The sequence below is a fragment of the Triplophysa dalaica genome, chromosome 9 (genome assembly GCF_015846415.1).
Source record: "Triplophysa dalaica isolate WHDGS20190420 chromosome 9, ASM1584641v1, whole genome shotgun sequence".
Taxonomy (NCBI): domain Eukaryota; kingdom Metazoa; phylum Chordata; class Actinopteri; order Cypriniformes; family Nemacheilidae; genus Triplophysa; species Triplophysa dalaica.
This window is the reverse complement of record NC_079550.1, coordinates 21,090,236-21,111,258: the sequence shown is the minus strand read 5'-3', so window position 1 is coordinate 21,111,258 and position 21,023 is coordinate 21,090,236. Positions and strand designations below refer to the sequence as shown.

Below are 21,023 nucleotides of genomic sequence, written 5' to 3'. Positions count from 1 at the left end.
AACTACTTATGATTCTTAATTTATAACTGAAAACGGGTCGAAAGAAATAGATGCTTATATTTCGATAACTATTGTTAAAATGAATAAAAAATAATAATTGTGAAGATATTGATTACGCCACTAGATGGCACTACATAAGTCAGTGATATGTAACGGACATTGTTACATATCAGGAAAGTGACATCGTAGAGAATACATAGTGTTAATCGAGAATAAAACCATAAATTCTCATTCCGTTCATCTAAAAGACACTGGACGGTGTGCACATGTCGTTAAGTTTGACAGAGTTTGAGTTATTGTTGTGAATAAACGATCAACTAGACACGCTTACGTATGTCGTTTGTATTCTGTCGCGTGTTGAGACGTGTTGAAAGACGTGTTGAGGCTGAAAAGTCAACGCTGGAATATTACTACTAATACCTAAACAAACTACTTGCATTGAAAGTTTGCAAACAATGAGCATACAAAAATAATCTGACAGACATCAGATGATTTAAAAAAAAAAGCAAGATGGCAACATTTATCATGTATTTATCTTTCGATATGTGTAATTGTTTTTACTTTGAATATTTACAAATTAAATAAAAATCAGATAAAAAAATATTCTTTAAATGGAAACTTTATCTTTATTTATCTTTAACTTTATTCAAGCTCATTGATATACAAAATGAGAGTTACATAAAATGACAAATTATGCGTACAATAAAAGTTTATTTGAGAATTTTTTTAATTAAATAAAAATAACTGATATTGAATAATAATCAATGTCTCTTCTAGTTAGATACATTGTGGACAATCGATACACAGATTATTATGTTTATATGTGATCACAAGTTTAAACAACAATCAAGTCAAATAAAACGACTATATAATATGCTTCATGTACATTATTACACGGCTACTTGCCACATGAGAAAAAACTGGACATGAATTTGATTTAGAAATATTTGATTAGCTAATTTTTACCGAATGCAGACCTTTCCATGAGGAAAAGCCATTTACTTTCTGTTTTAAGGTAAGAAACGACGTGTATCACAGTGACTCAGAAGACAGAACTGGCACCTCATGAGAAGATCTTTGGTTCAAGTCTTGGTTTTTTGTGTTTTCTCTGTGCTGTTATGAGTTTCATCATTCTTTTTCTGTCCACAATGTAAATGGGTTTGTCAGATCAGTGATGCCCACATGGGAGGTCTCTGGTGGATAAATCCTGATGAAATACAGTCAGATATCATTATAAAACACAACATACAACATCTCCGCTGCAATTGTGCTTCATACTGAAAAACAAGATACCTCAGTCTGTTTATGACTGACACACAATAATAACATTGACATGCCATCACTATAGTTCATTAGTTATTTGACTGGCTCAACTGATCTGAAAAGCATTAAATGTAAACACCTTAATAAAATCTGAATGAGTTTGATCCAAATTAATTTTCTATCAGATTGGAAAGCATGATGTTGACATGACATTGCATCATGAACGTGAACACTTCAAATCTAACACGCAAATCTCTTTGTATCACCACTAAGGACCTTCCAAAAACTGAAACAAGATTTTTGCTGACTCTTCAAACAGGTGTAACTCTGTCATTTTTGTCAGACTCTATCAAATCATACATCATTTTGAATGTTTTGTATTAGAGAGTGCCAAAATAATACTCATAATGAAAAATTGTAAGGTCACATATACTACATGAAAGCTGTTAAATAAACAGCACTAGACCAGTTTACAGTTATCCCATCAAGTTATTAATATGTGAACATGAAAATAGATATGACCACTCACTTATTTATTTTCTCAAGTTTATACTGCGGATCATCCTTTAGATCAGAGATCAGCTTCGCTCCTGTAACTCTTAATTTATTCCCAGACAGATTCAGATGTCTCAGGTGTGAGGGGTTTGATCTCAGAGCTGAAGTCAGAGCAACACAACCTTCATCTGTGATCTTACACCTCCTCAACCTGTAGAGAACAATAACACACACTTAGCAGGAATCTCATTATTAAATAAACATGTTACAATAATATGACATTTGTCATCCTTTCTGAGGTCATTACATGCTAAGACAACATCATCATAATGTATTTCATATGAATGCTCTGAACATGATCTAAACACAAACTGTACACAGCTAGTCACATATGTTACACTGTTGTGAACTAAACAAACATGTGAATATACAACTAAATCATGTGTGACAATGAGAGAGATGATCTTACTTCAGTGTCTCCAGTTTACAGAGAGGATTCTCCAGTACAGTAGAGATCAGCTTCACTCCTGAATCTCCTACATTATTAACAGACAGATCCAGATGTCTCAGGTGTGAGGGGTTTGATCTCATAGCTGAAGTCAGAGCAACACAACCTTCATCTGTGATCTTACACCGACTCAACCTGTAGAGAACAATAACACACACTTAGCAGGAATCTCATTATTAAATAAACATGTGAATGTACAACTAAATCATGTGTGACTATGAGAGAGATGATAATACTTCAGTGTCTCCAGTTTACAGAGAGGATTCTCCAGTACAGTAGAGATCAGCTTCACTCCTGAATCTCCAACTTTATTATCAGACAGATCCAGATGTCTCAGGTGTGAGGGGTTTGATCTCAGAGCTGAAGACAGAGCAACACAACCTTCCTCTGTGATATTACACATCCACAACCTGTAGAGAACAATAACACACACTTAGCAGGAATCTCATTATTAAATAAACATGTTACAATAATATGACATTCATCATCTTTTCTGAGGTCATTACATGGTAAGACAACATCATCATGATGTATTTCATATGAATGCTCTGAACATGATCTAAACACAAACTGTACACAGCTAGTCACATATTTTACACTGTTGTGAACTAAACAAACATGTGAATATACAACTAAATCATGTGTGACAATGAGAGAGATGATCTTACTTCAGTGTCTCCAGTTTACAGAGAGGATTCTCCAGTACAGTAGAGATCAGCTTCACTCCTGAATCTCCAAGATTATTCACAGACAGATTCAGATGTCTCAGGTGTGAGGGGGTTGATCTCAGAGCTGAAATCAGAGCAACACAACCTTCATCTGTGATATTACACCAACTCAACCTGTAGAGAACAATAACACACACTTAGCAGGAATCTCATTATTAAATAAACATGTTACAATAATATGACTTTCATCATCTTTTCTGAGGTCATTACATGATAAGACAACATCATCATGATGTAGTTCATATGAATGCTCTGAACATGATCTAAACACAAACTGTACACAGCTAGTCACATATGTTACACTGTTGTGAGCTAAACAAACATGTGAATATACAACTAAATCATGTGTGACTATCAGAGAGATGATCTTACTTTAGTGTCTCCAGTTTACAGAGAGGATTCTCCAGTACAGTAGAGATCAGCTTCACTCCTGAAACTCCTACTTTATTATAAGACAGATCCAGATGTCTCAGGTGTGAGGGGTTTGATCTCAGAGCTGAAATCAGAGCAACACAACCTTCATCTGTGATATTACACATCCACAACCTGTAGAGAACAATAACACACACTTAGCAGGAATCTCATTATTAAATAAACATGTTACAATAATATGACATTCATCATCTTTTCTGAGGTCATTACATGGTAAGACAACATCATCATAATGTATTTCATATGAATGCTCTGAACATGATCTAAACACACACTGTACACAGCTAGTCACATACAATTGAAAGTAAAAGTATGTGAACCCTTTAGGCTTACTTGGATTTCTTCATAAATTGGTCATAAAATGTGTTCTGATCTTCATCTAAGTCACAACAATAGAGAAACACAGTCTGCTTAAACTAATACCGCACAAACATTATGTTTTCATGTTTTTATTGAACACAACATGTAAACATTCATAGTGCAGGGTGGAAAAAGTATGTGAACCTTTGGGTTTAATAACTGGTTGACCCTCCTTTGGCAGCAATAACCTCAAGCAAACGTTTCCTATAGTTGCAGATCAGACCTGCACAACGGTCAGGAGAAATTTTGGATCATTCCTCTTTACAAAAGTGTTTCAGTTCAGCAATATTCTTGGGATGTCTGGTGTGAATCGCTCTCTTGAGGTCATGCCACAGCATCTCAATAAGGTTGAGGTCAGGACTCTGACTGGGCCACTCCAGAAGGCGTATTTTCTTCTGTTGAAGCCATTCTGTTGTTGATTTACTTCTATGCTTTGGGTCGTTGTCCTGTTGCATCGTCCATCCTCTGTTAAGCTTCAGTTGGCGGACAGGCGGTCTTAAGTTATCCTGCAAAATGTCTTGATAAACTTTGGAATTCATTATTCCATCGATGACAGTAATCCGTCCAGGGGCTGAGGCAGCAAAGCAGCCCCAAACCATGATGCCCCCTCCACCATATTTCACAGTTGGGATGAGGTTTTGATGTTGGTGTGCTTTGCCTATTGTTCTCCACACATAGCATTGTGTGTTCTTTCCAAACAACTCAATTGTGGTTTCATCTGTCCACAGAATGTTTTGCCAGTAGTGCTGTGGAACATCCAGGTGCTCTTTTGCAAACTTCAAACGTGCTGCAATGTGTTTTTTTGGATAGCAGTGGCTTCCTCCGTGGTGTCCTCCCATGAAGTCTATTCTTGTTTAATGTTTTCCTTATTGTAGATTTGTCAACAAAAATGTTAGCATGTGCCAGAGATTTCTGTAAGTGTTTAGCTGGATTCTAGGATTCTTCTTCACCTCATTGAGCATTCTGCGCTGTGCTCTTGCAGTCATCTTTACAGGACGACCACGCCTAGGGAGTGTAGCAACTGTGCTGAACTTTCTCCATTTGTAGACAACTTGTCTTACCGTGGACACATGGACATCAAGTCTTTTAGATATACTTTTGTAGCCCTTTCGAGCTTTATGTAAGTCAACAATTCTTGATCGTAGGTCTTCTGAGAGCTCTTTTGTGTGAGGCATGGTTCACATCAGACAACGCTTCTTAAGGAACAGCAAACTCAAAACTGGTGTGTGTTTTTTATTGGACAGGCCAGCTTTAATCAACACATCCAATCTCATCACATTGGTTGGACCCGAGGTTGGCTGATTCCTGGCTCCAATTAGCTCTTGGAGAAGTCATTAGCCTAGGGTTTCACATACTTTTTCCACCCTGCACTATGAATGTTTACATGTTGTGTTCAATAAAAACATGAAAACGTATAATGTTTGTGCGGTATTAGTTTAAGCAGACTGTGTTTCTCTATTGTTGTGACTTAGATGAAGATCAGAACACATTTTATGACCAATTTATGAAGAAATCCAAGTAAGCCCAAAGGGTTCACATACTTTTTCTTTCAACTGTATGTTACACTGGTGTGAACTAAACAAACATGTGAATATACAACTAAATCATGTGTGACTATGAGAGAGATGATATTACTTCATTGTCTCCAGTTTACAGAGAGGATTCTCCAGTACAGTAGAGATCAGCTTCACTCCTGAATCTCCTACATTATTAACAGACAGATCCAGATGTCTCAGGTGTGAGGGGTTTGATCTCATAGCTGAAGTCAGAGCAACACAACCTTCGTCTGTGATCTTACACCGACTCAACCTGTAGAGAACAATAACACACACTTAGCAGGAATCTCATTATTAAATAAACATGTTACAATAATATGACACTCATCATCTTTTCTGAGGTCATTACATGGTAAGACAACATCATCATAATGTATTTCATATGAATGCTCTGAAAATGATCTAAACACAAACTGTACACAGCTAGTCACATATTTTACACTGTTGTGAACTAAACAAACATGTGAATATACAACTAAATCATGTGTGACAATGAGAGAGATGATCTTACTTCAGTGTCTCCAGTTTACAGAGAGGATTCTCCAGTACAGTAGAGATCAGCTTCACTCCTGAATCTCCAACTTTATTAACAGACAGATCCAGATGTCTCAGGTGTGTGGGGTTTGATCTCAGAGCTGAAGCCAGAACAGCCCAACCTTCATCTGTGATATTACAAAAACTAATGCTGCAAAAAAGAAATGAAACGCTTTTACTCAATGAACGTAACAGTTCAGACTTTTGGGGTGTCTAAATTCAGTGGCAAAAGATCTGGGCTGGTGGCTTAAATGTTGAGGGTTTGAATTCTAAAGGAATGTTTTCTTTTGCAATCTTAACCAAGTTTCCACTGACCGTTTCTGTAATGGGAAAACTACATTTACATTTATTTTGTAGCAGATGATTTTATTGAAAGCAACAAAAACGATAAGCAACATTTGAAACATTTGTTCATTGATCTCAGTGTTCCTGTGGTTCAGTGGTAGATCACTGTGTTGGCAGTGTAAACATTTGTGGGTTCAATTGCCTGGGAACACAAACTGATAAAACCGTATATCTTGAATGCACTGTAAGTCGCTTTGGATAGAAGTAGAATAAATGTGTAGAATCTTAATTTGTTAAAAGCAACATACGAGCACTTTTCCACCATTGTGCCGAACCGTTCTAAGAAAGGTCTGGCACAGTTACAGTTATATCTCCATGTGAGCCTACTTCGATACAACACGATTACAAACTGTTCTCAGCTCAGAATTTTTGGCACGGTTGTCTGTGAGGCTGACAAGACAAACACGTCTTTTGATGTTAGACACGCCTCTTAAATAGTTTTTAATTGGTAGGGAGAGAAAACATCACAAGATATGACAGAATCATGACAAGTTTAGTGAGGTAAACAGCAACGTTAAGAGGATTATCTGTAACATTCCTGATATAACACTTTCTTCTTTTATTTAAACTGACCGAAAGTAAGCCTGCCCGCAGTTGTCTCCCAAAAGTTGAACACCGCCATCTTCAACTAGCCTATAAAAGAAACGCCCTTCTGCAGTGATTTACTCATGATAAAGCATAGCCCCTCTGTAATATATTGCTAACTTAAACCGCTAAGCTCTGTGTCACATTTGTAAGATCTGCAAGCTTTTTCTTTTTAGAATAGTGATTGTAATACTTACTCGACAGATGTGGATTCTTTAACCACAGGCAGAAGCTTCTGCAGAAATTCATCAGCGTTAGACCTGCAAATAAACATGGATAAAACAGAAGTAGTTAAATTTAAATGACCAATTTTTCATTTATTTAATATAAATAATAATAATAATGATACAAGATAAATGATAATATAACCAAAAATTGACGTTTTGGACAACTTACATATGGGTTGTACTATACTTGGTGATGTGTTATGTATGAATATCAAACCTTCCATATGTATGATGTTTTGACCTATATAATTTAATAATTTTTGTATATACTTACATATGTATAAAGTAACTGTCAAATACATCAAATTTAACCTTGAAATACAATTAAGGGGCAATAGAACAATAGAAATACATGACATTTCATTCAAATGCATCAAAAACAGTTTAAACGCTAAAACTTATCGTCAACCAGCACCTGTCAATTATGTATTTGTTGGGGTGCTAAGATCAGGATTTTTGGGGCCGGTTCTTGATCACTGAAAGCTGTCTTGGCCGATCACAGATTACAGGAGCTATTTGAAGCTTTCTCAGTACCATAATTTATTTTACTATATTAAACAACAATTTATATCAAGTATTCAAATTAAGAGAAGAGAAAGTCTCATGAATTAACAAATGAATATTAGATGTCTCAACGTGTTGTTTTTGAGAGTATTAGTATATACACAATAAAATTAATCAGTTAATACCACAGCTAGAGGTTTTCTAAAGTCCACAGATCTGTACTCGACCTGAAATGACCCAAATCAATTTACTTATTACGAGGAAAGACTCAACCTGAGGCAAACCGGATTCATTTTTTCGAACCCAACTGGACCCGAATGAAAACGACATCGTTTAGCCTGCAGCATGCTCCACTCAGACAACCAGGACTCGGCAGCTGACGGCCTGATGAAGAACTTGGCCACTGTTTTAAATAATTTCTGAATTCGGCTTTCAGTTGTGACCAGTGCATTTGAAAAAACTCGATAGACCCCTAAAAATTACGCCAAGAGCCTAATAAATCATGGGAAGTGTTATTTATCTCAGCAATGTCGTTTAAGTTACTTCAGCAAAACACATCTAGTGTATATTAAATTATCAGATACCCGAGGCCACCAACATTAGACCCGACCCGTGTCCAAGGCACCTGCAAAGTTTCAGCACCTTACCCGCTCGGGTCTCGGGTTTTCGAATCTGAGTGGACCTGTGAAGACCTCTAATCACTATTGATGCTGGATCATTTACATTAATAAAACGTTCAAAGTATTGACGCAATATTACATCTTAAAATGTAATTCCAACATGGCATGTGAAACAATATTTCAGTGCTTTTTACTTTGAAATTATGTAACAGAGTAGTGATTGTCTCTCAGTGTTACTTACTGATCTAAACTGGATAAAGCAGACGAGTTCCTCTGAGCTGTGAGTTGTGGTTGAACAAATTCCTTCAGTTTAAACACTTTCATGTTCTGCTTTGAAGTCAGCAACACAAAAACTAATGCTGACCACTGTGAAGGCGAGAGGTTCATTTCTCTTATTTGACCAGATCGAAGATATTGTTGAACTATCTCTATGAGGGATGGATCTCCAAGTTCATTCAAACAGTGAAAGAGATTGATGGATTTCTCTGGAGAAGGGTTAGACCAGATCCTCATTTGAATGAACACAACTGTTTCTTCTTTTTTGTAGCAGAAGCCTCCTGTCTGTAGATGATGTATGAGATTCTGATTGGACTCCAGTGAGAGACCCAGAAGAAACCGCAGGAAAAGGTCCAGATATCCATTCTTACTGTCTGAAGACACATCCACAGCTTTCTGATGTAAAGAAGACAAGGAGGACTGTTCACCATTGGGTGAAGAAGATGGATCCCTAATTTGATCAAACAGATTTCTGTTGTTGTTTACAAATGAGAGGTGCACATAAAGAGCTGCGAGATGTTCCTGAACACTCAGATGAAGAAAGCTGTAAACTTTCCCCTGATACAGGCCAAACTCCTCTCTGAAGATCTGAGTGCACAATCCTGAGTACACTGATGCTTCTGCTACATCAATGCCACACTCTCTCAGGTCCTCATCATAGAAGATCAGGTTCCCTTTCACAAGCTGCTCAAAAGCCAGTTTGCCCAGTTTGAAGATCATGTCTTCATCATTCTTCACTTTCTTCTCATAGTCCTTCTGATGTTTGATGTTTGTCTGAATGATCAGGAAGTGTGTGTACATTTGAGTGAGAGTCTTGGGGATCTCTCCTTCACTCTCTGCTTCACTCAACATTCTCTCTAGAACAGTGGCTGAAATCCAGCAGAACACTGGGATGTGACACATGATGTAGAGGCTCCTGGATGACTTCAGGTGTGAGATGATTCTGTTGTTCAGACTCTCATCACTGATTCTCTTGCTGAAGTATTCCTCCATCTGTTTGTCAGTGAAGCCTCGTACCTCTGTGACTCGATCAACACACTCAGAGGGGATGAGATCAGCTGCTGCTGGTCTGGAGGTGATCCAGATGAGAGCAGAGGGAAGCAGATTCCCCTTCATGAGGTTTGTCAGGATCACGTCCACTGAGGCTGATTCACTGACATCACACAACCTCACACTGCTGTGAAAATCCAGAGACACACGACACTCATCCAAACCATCAAAGATGAACAACACTTTATATTCACCGCTGGAGATTTCAAGTTCTTTTGTCTCTGGGAAGAAAAGATGAAGAAGATCTAAAAGACTGAGTGTTTGGTTCTTCATCAGGTTGATCTCTCTGAAAGGAAGTGGAAATATGAGGTGGACGTCCTGATTCTCTTTCCCTTCAGCCCAGTCCAGAATGAACTTCTGCACAGAGACTGTTTTTCCAATGCCAGCGACTCCCGTTGTCAGCACACTTCTGATGGGTTTGTCTTGTGCAGGTAAAGCTTTAAAGATGTCGTTGCATTTGATTGGTGTGTCCTCTGTTACTGTTCTCCTGGATTGTGTCTCAATCTGTCTCACCTCATGTTCATTACTGATCTCTCCACTTTCACTCTCTGTGATGTAGAGCTCTGTGTAGATCTCATTCAGCGGTGTTGGGTTTCTCTCTTTTGATATTCCCTCATATAAACACTGAAACTTCTTCCTCAGATTTGATTTGAATGTCTTGAGGAGTTCAGACTCATGGCTGTAAAATTAAAACACAAAATTAAACAGGAAATGTACAGAGAATTTGGATCACTGACACGAACATTATGAGGTTTATTAAATGTGTCAGTTAGTTACAGTGAAATGTTTTTAATTATTGTGTTTTGCCATTTGAAAGGGAAATAAATAATTGTGTAGGAAAAGGAAATCTAATTTGTCTATTCTTAAATGCTCATCAAAAAAAAGTCATAATTTACTCACCTACGATTTGCTCCAAGATATTTGGTTGAATGCTTATAACCAGATTTAGCCCCCCATTGATTACCATAGGAGGAAAAAATACAGTGGAGGTCAAAAGTGCCCCAGAGCTGATTGCTGTCCTACATTATTCAAAATATATTATTTTGGGATATTAACAGGATAAGGTAATTTTTCCTACTATGGGAGTCATTGGGGGGCAAAATCTGTTTGGTTGTAAGCTTTTTTTCAAATATCTTTCTCTGTGTTCATCCGAACAAAGACGTTTATACAGATTTGGAAAAACTAGAAGGATGGATGACAGATTTTTCATTTTTGGTGAAGTATCCCTTTAAATAAACATTGATTTACTTTAGATTATCTGCACAATAGTAATAAATAAATTCTGCTATATATCTGTTCAGTTATAAATAAAAGGATTAATGATGAAGATTTATTTTCACAGCCTTTGGTCATATTTACCAAGGGTATGAAAAAGGTTGAGCACAACTGTTAATACAAAAAAACGTAAGTGAACCATAGTCATTTTCCTGGTTTTCTGCTTAATGTGGTCATGAAATGTGATCTGATCTTCACCAAAGTCACAAATATCAACAAACACAATGCTGAAACTGATTTGCTCGTGCACGAAGTTAAAGCGCGCAAGCAGATCATCTACTGGACAAGAAGGAATCGACTAAAGCTCCCCGAGTTAAAGAAGGAGTGGGAGGAAGAATAGGACCAGGTTAAAATTGAGTTGTTTATTATTATTTATAGAAATGCTTTTATTTTTCATTAAAACTTTGTTTCTCATTTAAAGTGTTTTTTCCCAAGTCATGAAGTAATAAGTAAAATGATCAGTATGAAAGTATGATAACATGATCACTGCAATTTCCAAAATATGCAAGTATTTTTAAACTTATCGTTTACAAATATGCAAAAAAAAGGTATACAATTTAAAAAGAATTAACTTGTAACAAATAGGAGATAAAGAATATGTGTGCAAATTTGTGTGCAAACATTTTCTACTAACATGCTCTTTAAATAACAAAAATGAAAAGGATAGCGTAATAAATCATGGGAAATGTTATGAATCGCAACAATGTCGTTTAAGTTAATTCAATAAAACACATCTATTATCAGAGACCCGAGGCCACCAATATCAGACCCGACCCGTGTCCGAGACACTTGTCAAATTTTTTGCCACTAACTCGCTCGGGTCTCAGGTTTTCAAATCTAAATGGACCCGTGAAGACCTCTAATCACTATTGATGCTGGATCATTTACATTAATAAAACATTCAAAGTATTGACACAATATTACATTTTAAAATGTAATAATTCCAACATGGCATGTGAAACAATATTTCAGTGCTTTTTACTTTGAAATTATGTAACAGGGGTGATTGTCTCTCAGTGTTATTTACTGATCTGATTTTCAAAAAATGCAAGTATTTTTAAACTAATCGTTTACAAATATGCAAAAAAAGTAAAAGTAAAAATAATTTACTTGTAACGCATAGGAGATAAAGAATTTACAAATGTTTGTGTGCTCCTCCCCTTTCCTCTATGATAAGTAAAGTGAAAGCGCATTGTGGATCAGAGGCGCATTTTATACTAACATGCTCTTAAAATAACAAAAAAATATTGCGCCATTGACTTGAGAGCAGGTTTGAGTTGGTCTATTGCACAGCCTATTTTCAGTTCCTCAAAATAGCAGCTCACCAACAATGCGCCTGAGCACACCTCTTTTTAAGACCAACACGCCCATGGGGGCACAAATGAGCTCAAATGCATTTGCTATTTAAACAACGCAGGGCAGGATGGGAAAATTAGAACTGGGCGGGCCGAAACTAGCAAAAACACTTGCACTGTGTGCACCCTGCATTAGATTGGACCGGGTGTACAATAGCGCCGAATATCCCTAAGCTGATCTTCTTTAATGTCTTTATTGAGCACATGCATTAAACATACAAAACTAGAAAAAGTAAGTGGACCAGTAGGCTTCTGGTGTCACAAAATACCAGTTGGAGTCAGTTGTTAACAAACCTAGAGGGCAATCAATGAAAGGTTAATAAAGGTGGGGTTTAGATCTAGACCGACTTCTATAAACACCCAAACGGCGTCAATGTGCTATTCACAGACAGTATTAGCTGATCTGAGCCATGCCTTGCAAAAAAAGAGATTGCAGAAGACCTACCATCAAGAGTTCTTGATATGCATGTAGCTGGAAAAGGTTACAGAGTGGATTCAAAGACTTAAGATATTCATCAGACCACAGTTAGACAAAACGGTGACGATATGGTACTCTGGCTACTCTCCTTAGAAGTGGTAGCCCAACCCAGTATGCTCAATGAGGTGAAATTAACCCTTTAGAGTAAAAGCGAAAGACTTACGCCTCTCTTTAGGCAAGCCTAAAGATTGCCAAAGACCACCATGACACTTCACAAAACTACTAGAAAAATGTCTTGTGGACAGATGAAACAAAACAAGGAAACCAGCAGCGATATGTATGGCGAGTTAAAAAACAGCTTACCAAAATGAAAACATTATCCCAACAGTGAAGTATGGAGGAGGTAGCATCATAATTTGTGCTGCTTTGCTGCCTCTGGACTTGGACTGCTCAGCATTGTGGAGGACAAAGTGAATTCCCAAGTTTATAAGAAAATCCTACAAGATCATCTAAAAGTGGCTGTCCGCAAGCTGAAGCTCAGAAGACGCTAGGTGATATAGCAGGTTAATGACCCTAAACATTGATGCAAAATCTACTACAGAACGGTTTCAGAGAGATAAAGTCCACCTTTGGAATTGGCCCAGAACTCAATCAAAAGAGTTTCTGTGAATAACCTCAAGAGAGGTATTCAAACCAGACATCCTAAGAATGCAGATGACACTCAGATCTACATAGCCCTCTCACCCAATGACTACAGGCCTATTGACTCTCTTTGCCAGTGCATTGATAGAATTAACAGCTGAATGTGTCAAAACTTCTTTCAGTTAAATAAAAACAAAACTGAAGTCATTGTTTTTGGTTACAAGGATGAAACTATCAAGGTAAACACATACTTTGACTTAAGAGGTCTAAAGACACAAAGTAAGGTAAAACATATTGGTGTCATTTTAGAGTCTGTCCTTAGTTTCAGCAGTCATGTCAAAGCAAATCAGCGTTCTACCATCTCAGAAACATAGCCAGAATCAGATGTTTTGTCTCAAACCAAGATTTAGAGGAACTAGTTGATGCCTTCATCACCAGCAGGGTGGATTACAGGGTGGAATAGACTCTTTTCAGTTCTTCCCAAAAAGACCATCAGACAGCTGCAGCTCATACAGACGCTGCTGCCAGGATTCTGACTAGAACCAAAAAATCTGAGCATATCACTCCAATCCTCAGGTCCTTACACTGGTTACCAGTTACTTTTAGAATCGACTTCAAAGTTTTATTAATTGTCTATAAATCACTTAATGGTCTAGGACCTAAATACATCTCAAATATGCTTCTTGAATATAAACCAAACAGACTCATCAGATCATTAGGATACAAGGGTTCACTCAAAACAAATCAGCGTTTAGCCATTACAGCACCCGTAGCTGGAATCTGCTTCCAGAAGACATTAGAAGTTCACCAACAGTGGCTACTTTTAAATCCAGATTAAAAACACACTTGTTTAGCTGTGCATTCAAAACCTGAGCACTGTGCTGGTTTACATCAACTGCACTTCTATTTCTAATTTATTTTTATTTGGCTGTTATTCTTTATATATATACAGTATACTCCCATTTAATTTTATTGCTGTTTTATTGTTTCTTAAATCACTTAAATGATTTGCATTTTTAAGATCTTAGAATTTTATATTATTTTAAAGAAATAAGAAACGTCTTATTACTCTCTGTCAATCATTTTATGTAAAGCACTTTGAATTAACCTTGTGTATGAAATGTGCTAATAAATAAACTTGCCTTGTCTAAGAATATGGGTGAGCTGAAGCTGTTCTGCAAAGAGGAATGATCCAAAATTCTGGACCTTTCTGCTGGTCTACAGGAAGTGCTTGCTTCGGGTATTTGCGGCCAATGGTGGTTCAACCAGTGATTAAAGCACCGGCTCACTTACTTTTTCCATCATCACTTTGTATGTTTAATGGGTTTGCTCCATAAGGACATGAAAAAAGATTACGACTGTTTGTGTTTTATCGGCTAAGAGATGTTGTGTTTGTTGATATTTGTGACTTTGGTGAATATCAGATCCCATTTTACGACCAATTTAAGCAGAAAACAAGGAAAAAGACATTGTTCAACTGTATATTGTTGTCTGAATTTATAAATGTAAACATTTAAACATAAAAATTAAAATAATTACAAAAAACTCAGGAATTTACCAGCGACGTGTAATTGTTTTTATCATTTTAAAGTTAAATTATAATTATATAATTCATATAAATGATATACCAGACAACAGGCGATGAATCGTAACTCTTAATTTTTTTTGGAGGATTCATAGACACGTCACCCTTCGTGTCTGGATGTGATCTCTTCTGATGAACTGAACTATAACACACAACACATTATAGTTAAAATGGTCTGTTAGTTTTCACAATGCTATTTTTACAAATACAACCCAGTATGATATGTTGAAATATAACTATGTCATTTATAAGAAATGTTATACCTGAGATCAGGTGATGTTTCCTCATTCTTGAACAAAACTTCTCGTGGATTCAAAGAGCGGTTACTCTTCATAGACACACAGCTGAAATCTGGATGTGATCGCTTCTGATGAACTGAACTATAACACAACAGATTACAGTCACAATGGTCCTTTAATTTATAAAATGCTAAAATATGTATTGTTCGGAGTGCTTTTAAAAATGTGTATGTGTGTGAACAGGTAGTATTTCATAGAGTAATCTGTATTAATGTTTCTGAAGATATCGATGTTAAACTTTTTTTCCACTAAATATACACCTTCAGGGAAGTTTGATCTGCTACAGATTGCTATATTAGTGAATTTCAATTACTGTATTTCAAAAATAACAACTTTTTTCCAATGAAGAGCACTCAGGAAAACCATCAAACAGTGTCGCTGACATCCACTTCCACCAAGGGTGATTCAACCTCAGTGATCAAGAAACCCCCAGACATGGGATTTTAGATTTTTCCTCATACTAGCAGAAACAACTTAAAAGACTTTCAGACTTTTAAGAAAGATCACAGCTCCAGCATGAATGGCTTTATAGTCAAGAATGGCTGGATCCTGTGGAGCATAATATACTTGTATTCTTTCTTCACCTGAGATAATATACCATTGTTTTAGTATAGTCACAATCAACTTTAATTCCCCATTGTGACGTAGAGTTATCATTTAAACAGAATACCGAAAGATAAAAATAGTGGGTGTGGCTTGTTCTTTTCCACTATGAAATGACTGAATCTAGAAAACTGAAACTTTCTATCAATAGATGTTGTGACCAAGTTGTCAAACTGACATCATCATCAGAGAAGATGACTATTTTAAAGCAGAAGTTCATTTTCAGAAATTGATTAAAGATTATTAAATTATTTTGTTCTTGGATTGACTTGCATATATATATATGTATATATATATATATCTCATGGAAGGACTGGTCAGGGGACATAATGTAACAAGGGATTTTTCTAACTCAAAGAAACTTGGTGGTAAATTGTTGTTGTTGTTTTGAGAAAAATACATATTACTCTCATAGATTTGTGCATAATTACCTGGACTGTGGAGAAGAATCTCCATCTGTTGATGTCTGTGTGTTGCTCATAATGGAGCTTCATATGCAGATCTGACAAATCACATCCACTGATTCTGCATATTGACAGAGAAACTGATTCAGACGAATTCACGCAAAACGTCACAAACACAGAATTACAGTTATCACAATACTCCTGTGTAAAAACTGGTTACTGTGGCTGGTTACAAATAATTATTACATAAAAGTGAAAATTGATAAAACCAAAAATAGCATTAGAAAGTGGCAAAAAAAACATTAAGAGTCTGTCAACAAACACATAAAACCTACTAAAAGTAGAACAAATACTTTAAAACTATAAAAATATCAACGTGAAGACCGTTATTACGATGCGTGGATTAACTACTAACAAGACCAACGTGAAACAAAATAAAAAGATTTTCAACATAAAAAGATGTTTATTTCTTAAATAAAGACTTTGCGCATGTTGTTTAAGATAGTAAATGGTGACTTTTTATACTTACTTCATCTATTGTAAAATTTTACGTAGTTTTTAGAAAGAAGCAAGATGGCTCCTGAAATTGTGCTTTCAGTTTCGAGCTTTAAGCACTTGGAACAAACCATTCCCTCTTTTTCTGCGGGGTGTTTCCAGCGAGAATATCAACAGTACTGAATAAAATACTGAACAGTTTAAAATCCTTTAATTACACCAAAACTGTGAACAATAATTTTGTGAAATTCTTGTGAAATAAATCATTTATGAAACATGAAAAAGATACAAAAACTCATGCTGAGATTGATCGATGAAGCAATTGAAGCGACCGTAATATCATACTGAAGTCATATACTTTAGGTTATAAAATGAAGCATGCATACATACTTATCGACTATTAAAACTGTTTCCCTAACGTTCTGTTATAACGTTCTTCTAACCACTTTGTTATGATGAATGCAAATAAAAGTCTAAATTTGTGTTATAGGTTTTTTGTTACTCAGAGAACAAGAACTGGGGTCAAATTAATCAACACTTATTCAATTAAACAGCATAAACAACCTTTAACAACATCCAGGTAAACAAACATTAATTACATCAATAAAAAAGTTGAAATAAAAGATACAATCAATAATTATATATTATATGTGACCCTGGACAACAAAACCAGTCTTATGGGTAATTTTTTTGAAATTGAGATTTCTCCATAATCTGAAAGCTGATGAATAAGATTTCTACTGATGTATGAGTTGTTGGAATTGGACAATATCTGGCTGAGACACAATCGTTTAAAAATCTGGATTCTTAGAGTGCAGAAAAATCTATATATTGAGAAAATTGCTATTGAAGTTAATCAGGGGCACTGTGGCAGGTAATCCATTTACAAAAATACGTTTCTATATATTTAATGTAGGAAATGTACAAAATATCTTCTTGGAACATGATCTTTACTTAATGTCGTAATGATTTTTGGCATAAAAGAAAAATCGATCATTTTGACCCATAAAATGTATTTTTGTCTTTTATTAAAAATGTTCCCGTGCTACTTAATAGGCTACTGGTTTTGTGATCCAGGGTCACTTATAAATAACTATTGATAAATATAAGAACTGGATTTAAATTATAGCCAGTGTTATATAAAACAACATTTATTAAAATTAAACCAAGTAGATTAAACAACATGCAGATACACGTAGGAAGAAAACATGAATAAAAACAATACAAAAATACAATATTGTTCAATTATTTATGATATATTATATATACATATAAATATAAATATAACCATTTATAGTAACAATTTCTTAAATATAAAATGAGGAATGTAAAAAACGGCTATAACTATATACTAAGGAATTCAAGTCAATCTTCACTTCAGCATCATCTGAAAACCAAAGAAAAAGGACAAAAGTAAGAAGGATATGATCTCAAACACTTGAGTTGGAGCTGATTACTATATGTGAAATAGTCATTATAGTCTCGACAAGTGTATATGATGTACAAATTTTCACTAGAAAACGTTATTTCTGAAAGATCTTATAAAAACATTCAAACAGCCTGTAAGATCACACCACTAGATGTCGCTGTGACTTTAAAAATATTTCCTAAACGTTTTACCTTGCCTGTTTTATGAAAGATTGAACTTTCGCACTTATAGCTTGCATTATTATTCTCGTATATATAGTTTTTTTTAAATGCCATTGTTTCCAATCAGCAAGTGTTTGTATATTTTGTGATAGTTATTAAAACTATGTGTTACCATCTGTAGTGTAAAATAACTTTTTAAGGGCAGTACATAATTAAAAATAACTTTCTTTTCAAAATGCCTCTTGTGTTTCCTAAATTTGCAACATGTTTTAAGTAAACTTTAGACCTCAACTTTAAGTCTCAGACTCAGGAAGTAACAAAGAAGCAGAGTTGGATAGCCTATGTCGAAAGTCTATAAACAGCAGCAAGCAATCATCATGTGTAAAGCGCACATGCCAACCCACCCGATTTTTCCGGGAGACTCCCGAATTTCAAAGCCCCTCCCGAAAATCTCCCGGGCCGACCTTTCTCCCGAATTTCTCCCGATTTCCACCCGGACAACAATATTGCTACACCATCCGTCTCTGGGCGCCGTTTCATATGAGGCACGTAAGTTGACAAAAGTAAAGCGAATGCAAAGAGAGGGAGACAACGCGCGCGAGAGGGAGTGAAGGCGTGCGAGAGGGAGTGAATGCGCGCGAACGGGGGCGAATACGCGCGAGAGGGGGCGAGTGTGCACGAGAAAGAACGAGTCTGCACGAGGAGCAAATGCGCGTGAGAGGGAGAGTCAAATGAGTGAGAGTGTGCGCGCGCGCAAATTACCAAATTAAAGAAACATTACTTAATTGTTTGATAAATTGTTTGAGATAAATCAAATTGTTTAGTTTTTGAGGTTTTATTTATTTTAGTATACGACCAGTATTGGATAAGTTACTCTGAAAAAGTAATTAATTACTAGTTACTCATTACATATTCAATAGTGTAATTAGATTACTGTCCAAATTACTCTGTCCAAAAAGTATTTAGTTACTCATTACAAATTACTTTCTATATCCTACATCAACCTTGATTAGATAAGTGATTCAAGAATATACATGAAACGGCTTATTTAATTCATTCAAAATAATAATATTATTAACTGACCAAAGTATTACAAATGTGAGAATTATACATTAAAGCACAGATTTTAAAGTAAGACTTTGAATTTTGATGTCAATTACAGTATTGCACACGCATGTATTTCAAAAAGTATTTATTTTAATTACATCAAAAGTAACTGTATTTAAATTACAGAAAACATGAGAGTAATCCCTTACTTTACTTTTTCAAGGGAAAAGTAATTAAATTACAGTAACTAATTACTTATTAACTAGTTACACCCAACACTGTATACGACAGTTTTCCTCCATTAACCTATGACAATGCTCCACGCTGCGCATCCCACCAGCCATCCAGCCCACCACCAGCCCACCACCAGCCCACCACCAGCCCACCAGCCAAGAGACGCTCGCTCACTGGTACAGTATGTTTGTTACGTACTGCAATCAGATGCCAATTGACACTGGAAAAAAAATATTTTAATGGAATAATTTCACAGATTTCTATGATTTATGAACATGTTCAATAGAATTTGTATGTACACCAACAATTGGAAGAATATTGACACCCACTAACAAGAATTGGTACTGCAGGACCAAGATTGGGAAACACTGGGATAAAGTAAACATCTAAGTATTTTTATATAAATATTTATGGCTGTAAAACACATGCTGTGGCCCAACTAGATCTGCAAACACTGAGTAACTGCTCCCTTTTACTGTGCCATCAGTCAGAATTTCTTTTGTTGGAAAGTATGTCTGCCCGTTTCCACCGGTGTTGGGAATTTATTTTAGATTTAAAAGTCATTATTATGACTTAGTATCTCAAAATAATGAGAAACTAAGTCGAACATAAATATCAGTGTTGTATTTTAACACAAAGAACCTAAAGGGTTATCAACACATTCAGGTGAGAACCAAACTAAATCCAGACCACCCTTGGGTCAACATCAATGTGAAATGACAGCATGACAAGACCAATGAAAACTGTGAAACAAATCAAGGTTATCACATAAAAAAGATTGTTTAAACTCTTCCTAAACGCATGTAGAAAATGACTGTTGTAACGCTTAAAGGGAATCTGAACTTACAGGGCATATTTTCTGTTAATTTTGCCTGTTTCTACAGTTTTTATTTTCTGCCATAAAAACTATATTTTGTATTTTTAAATTTGAAAGAAAAATTATTAGTAGTTCAAAGAATGTAACACAAATGATAGTTTTATCTAAACACATACCTGTTAATGGTAAATAAAGGTTAAAAATAGAAATAAAGGTTATTAAAACCTTCTCACAAGCCTGTTGTGGTGGCATCAATATGCATATAGAGGGTCTTATTACATCTTTACATTTTCTACTTTGTCATCTTTCAAAAAAACATTAGATTACACAGCATACAGCACCACATCTTTGTCAAAGTGCTTCTCTCTGATATTTTCTCTGGTTACTCAACACATCTCTAAGGCTTTGTGCAGATATAACTAACTCTCTCAAAATATATATATATATAAGACATTTCTCTCGTATTAACTCCTTACAGAATGTCTATGCAACCTTTCAGTTTCTGAAGCAAGTAATAACTTGAGGCAAATCTCATTTTATCTCATTTGCATTAGTGTCCATAGTAAATTTTTAAGTAATGCTATCAAATGGTAATACCATGGTATTTGAGTATATACCGTGATACCGAATGATTCTTTCATGCACATCCCTTCATGGTACTTTAATGAATACAAACATGTTGCTATGTCTTACCGGCCCGACAGCAATCCATCCCTACTTATCACTCATCATTCTGTTATGACCTCATCAATGTAGAGAGCTGGTGTGATAAAGCA

At 35.8% G+C, this 21,023-nt stretch overlaps 1 protein-coding gene across 1 annotated transcript; it reads right to left on the bottom strand.

The window, feature by feature from the left end:
• Positions 1 to 705: 705 nt before the first annotated feature.
• LOC130428546 (NACHT, LRR and PYD domains-containing protein 12-like) lies at positions 706 to 16,672 on the bottom strand. The gene is made up of 14 exons (XM_056756668.1): positions 16,594 to 16,672; positions 16,092 to 16,185; positions 15,022 to 15,138; positions 14,802 to 14,900; positions 8,399 to 10,162; positions 7,004 to 7,066; positions 5,854 to 6,027; positions 5,422 to 5,595; positions 3,367 to 3,540; positions 2,935 to 3,108; positions 2,503 to 2,676; positions 2,228 to 2,401; positions 1,793 to 1,969; positions 706 to 1,207 (listed from the first exon to the last, which is right to left on the bottom strand). The coding sequence occupies exons 2-14, from the start codon at positions 16,139 to 16,141 to the stop codon at positions 1,129 to 1,131; spliced, it is 3,393 nt and encodes a 1,130-aa protein (XP_056612646.1). The 5' UTR covers positions 16,142 to 16,185; positions 16,594 to 16,672; the 3' UTR covers positions 706 to 1,128.
• Between the last annotated feature and the right edge of the window lie 4,351 nt (positions 16,673 to 21,023).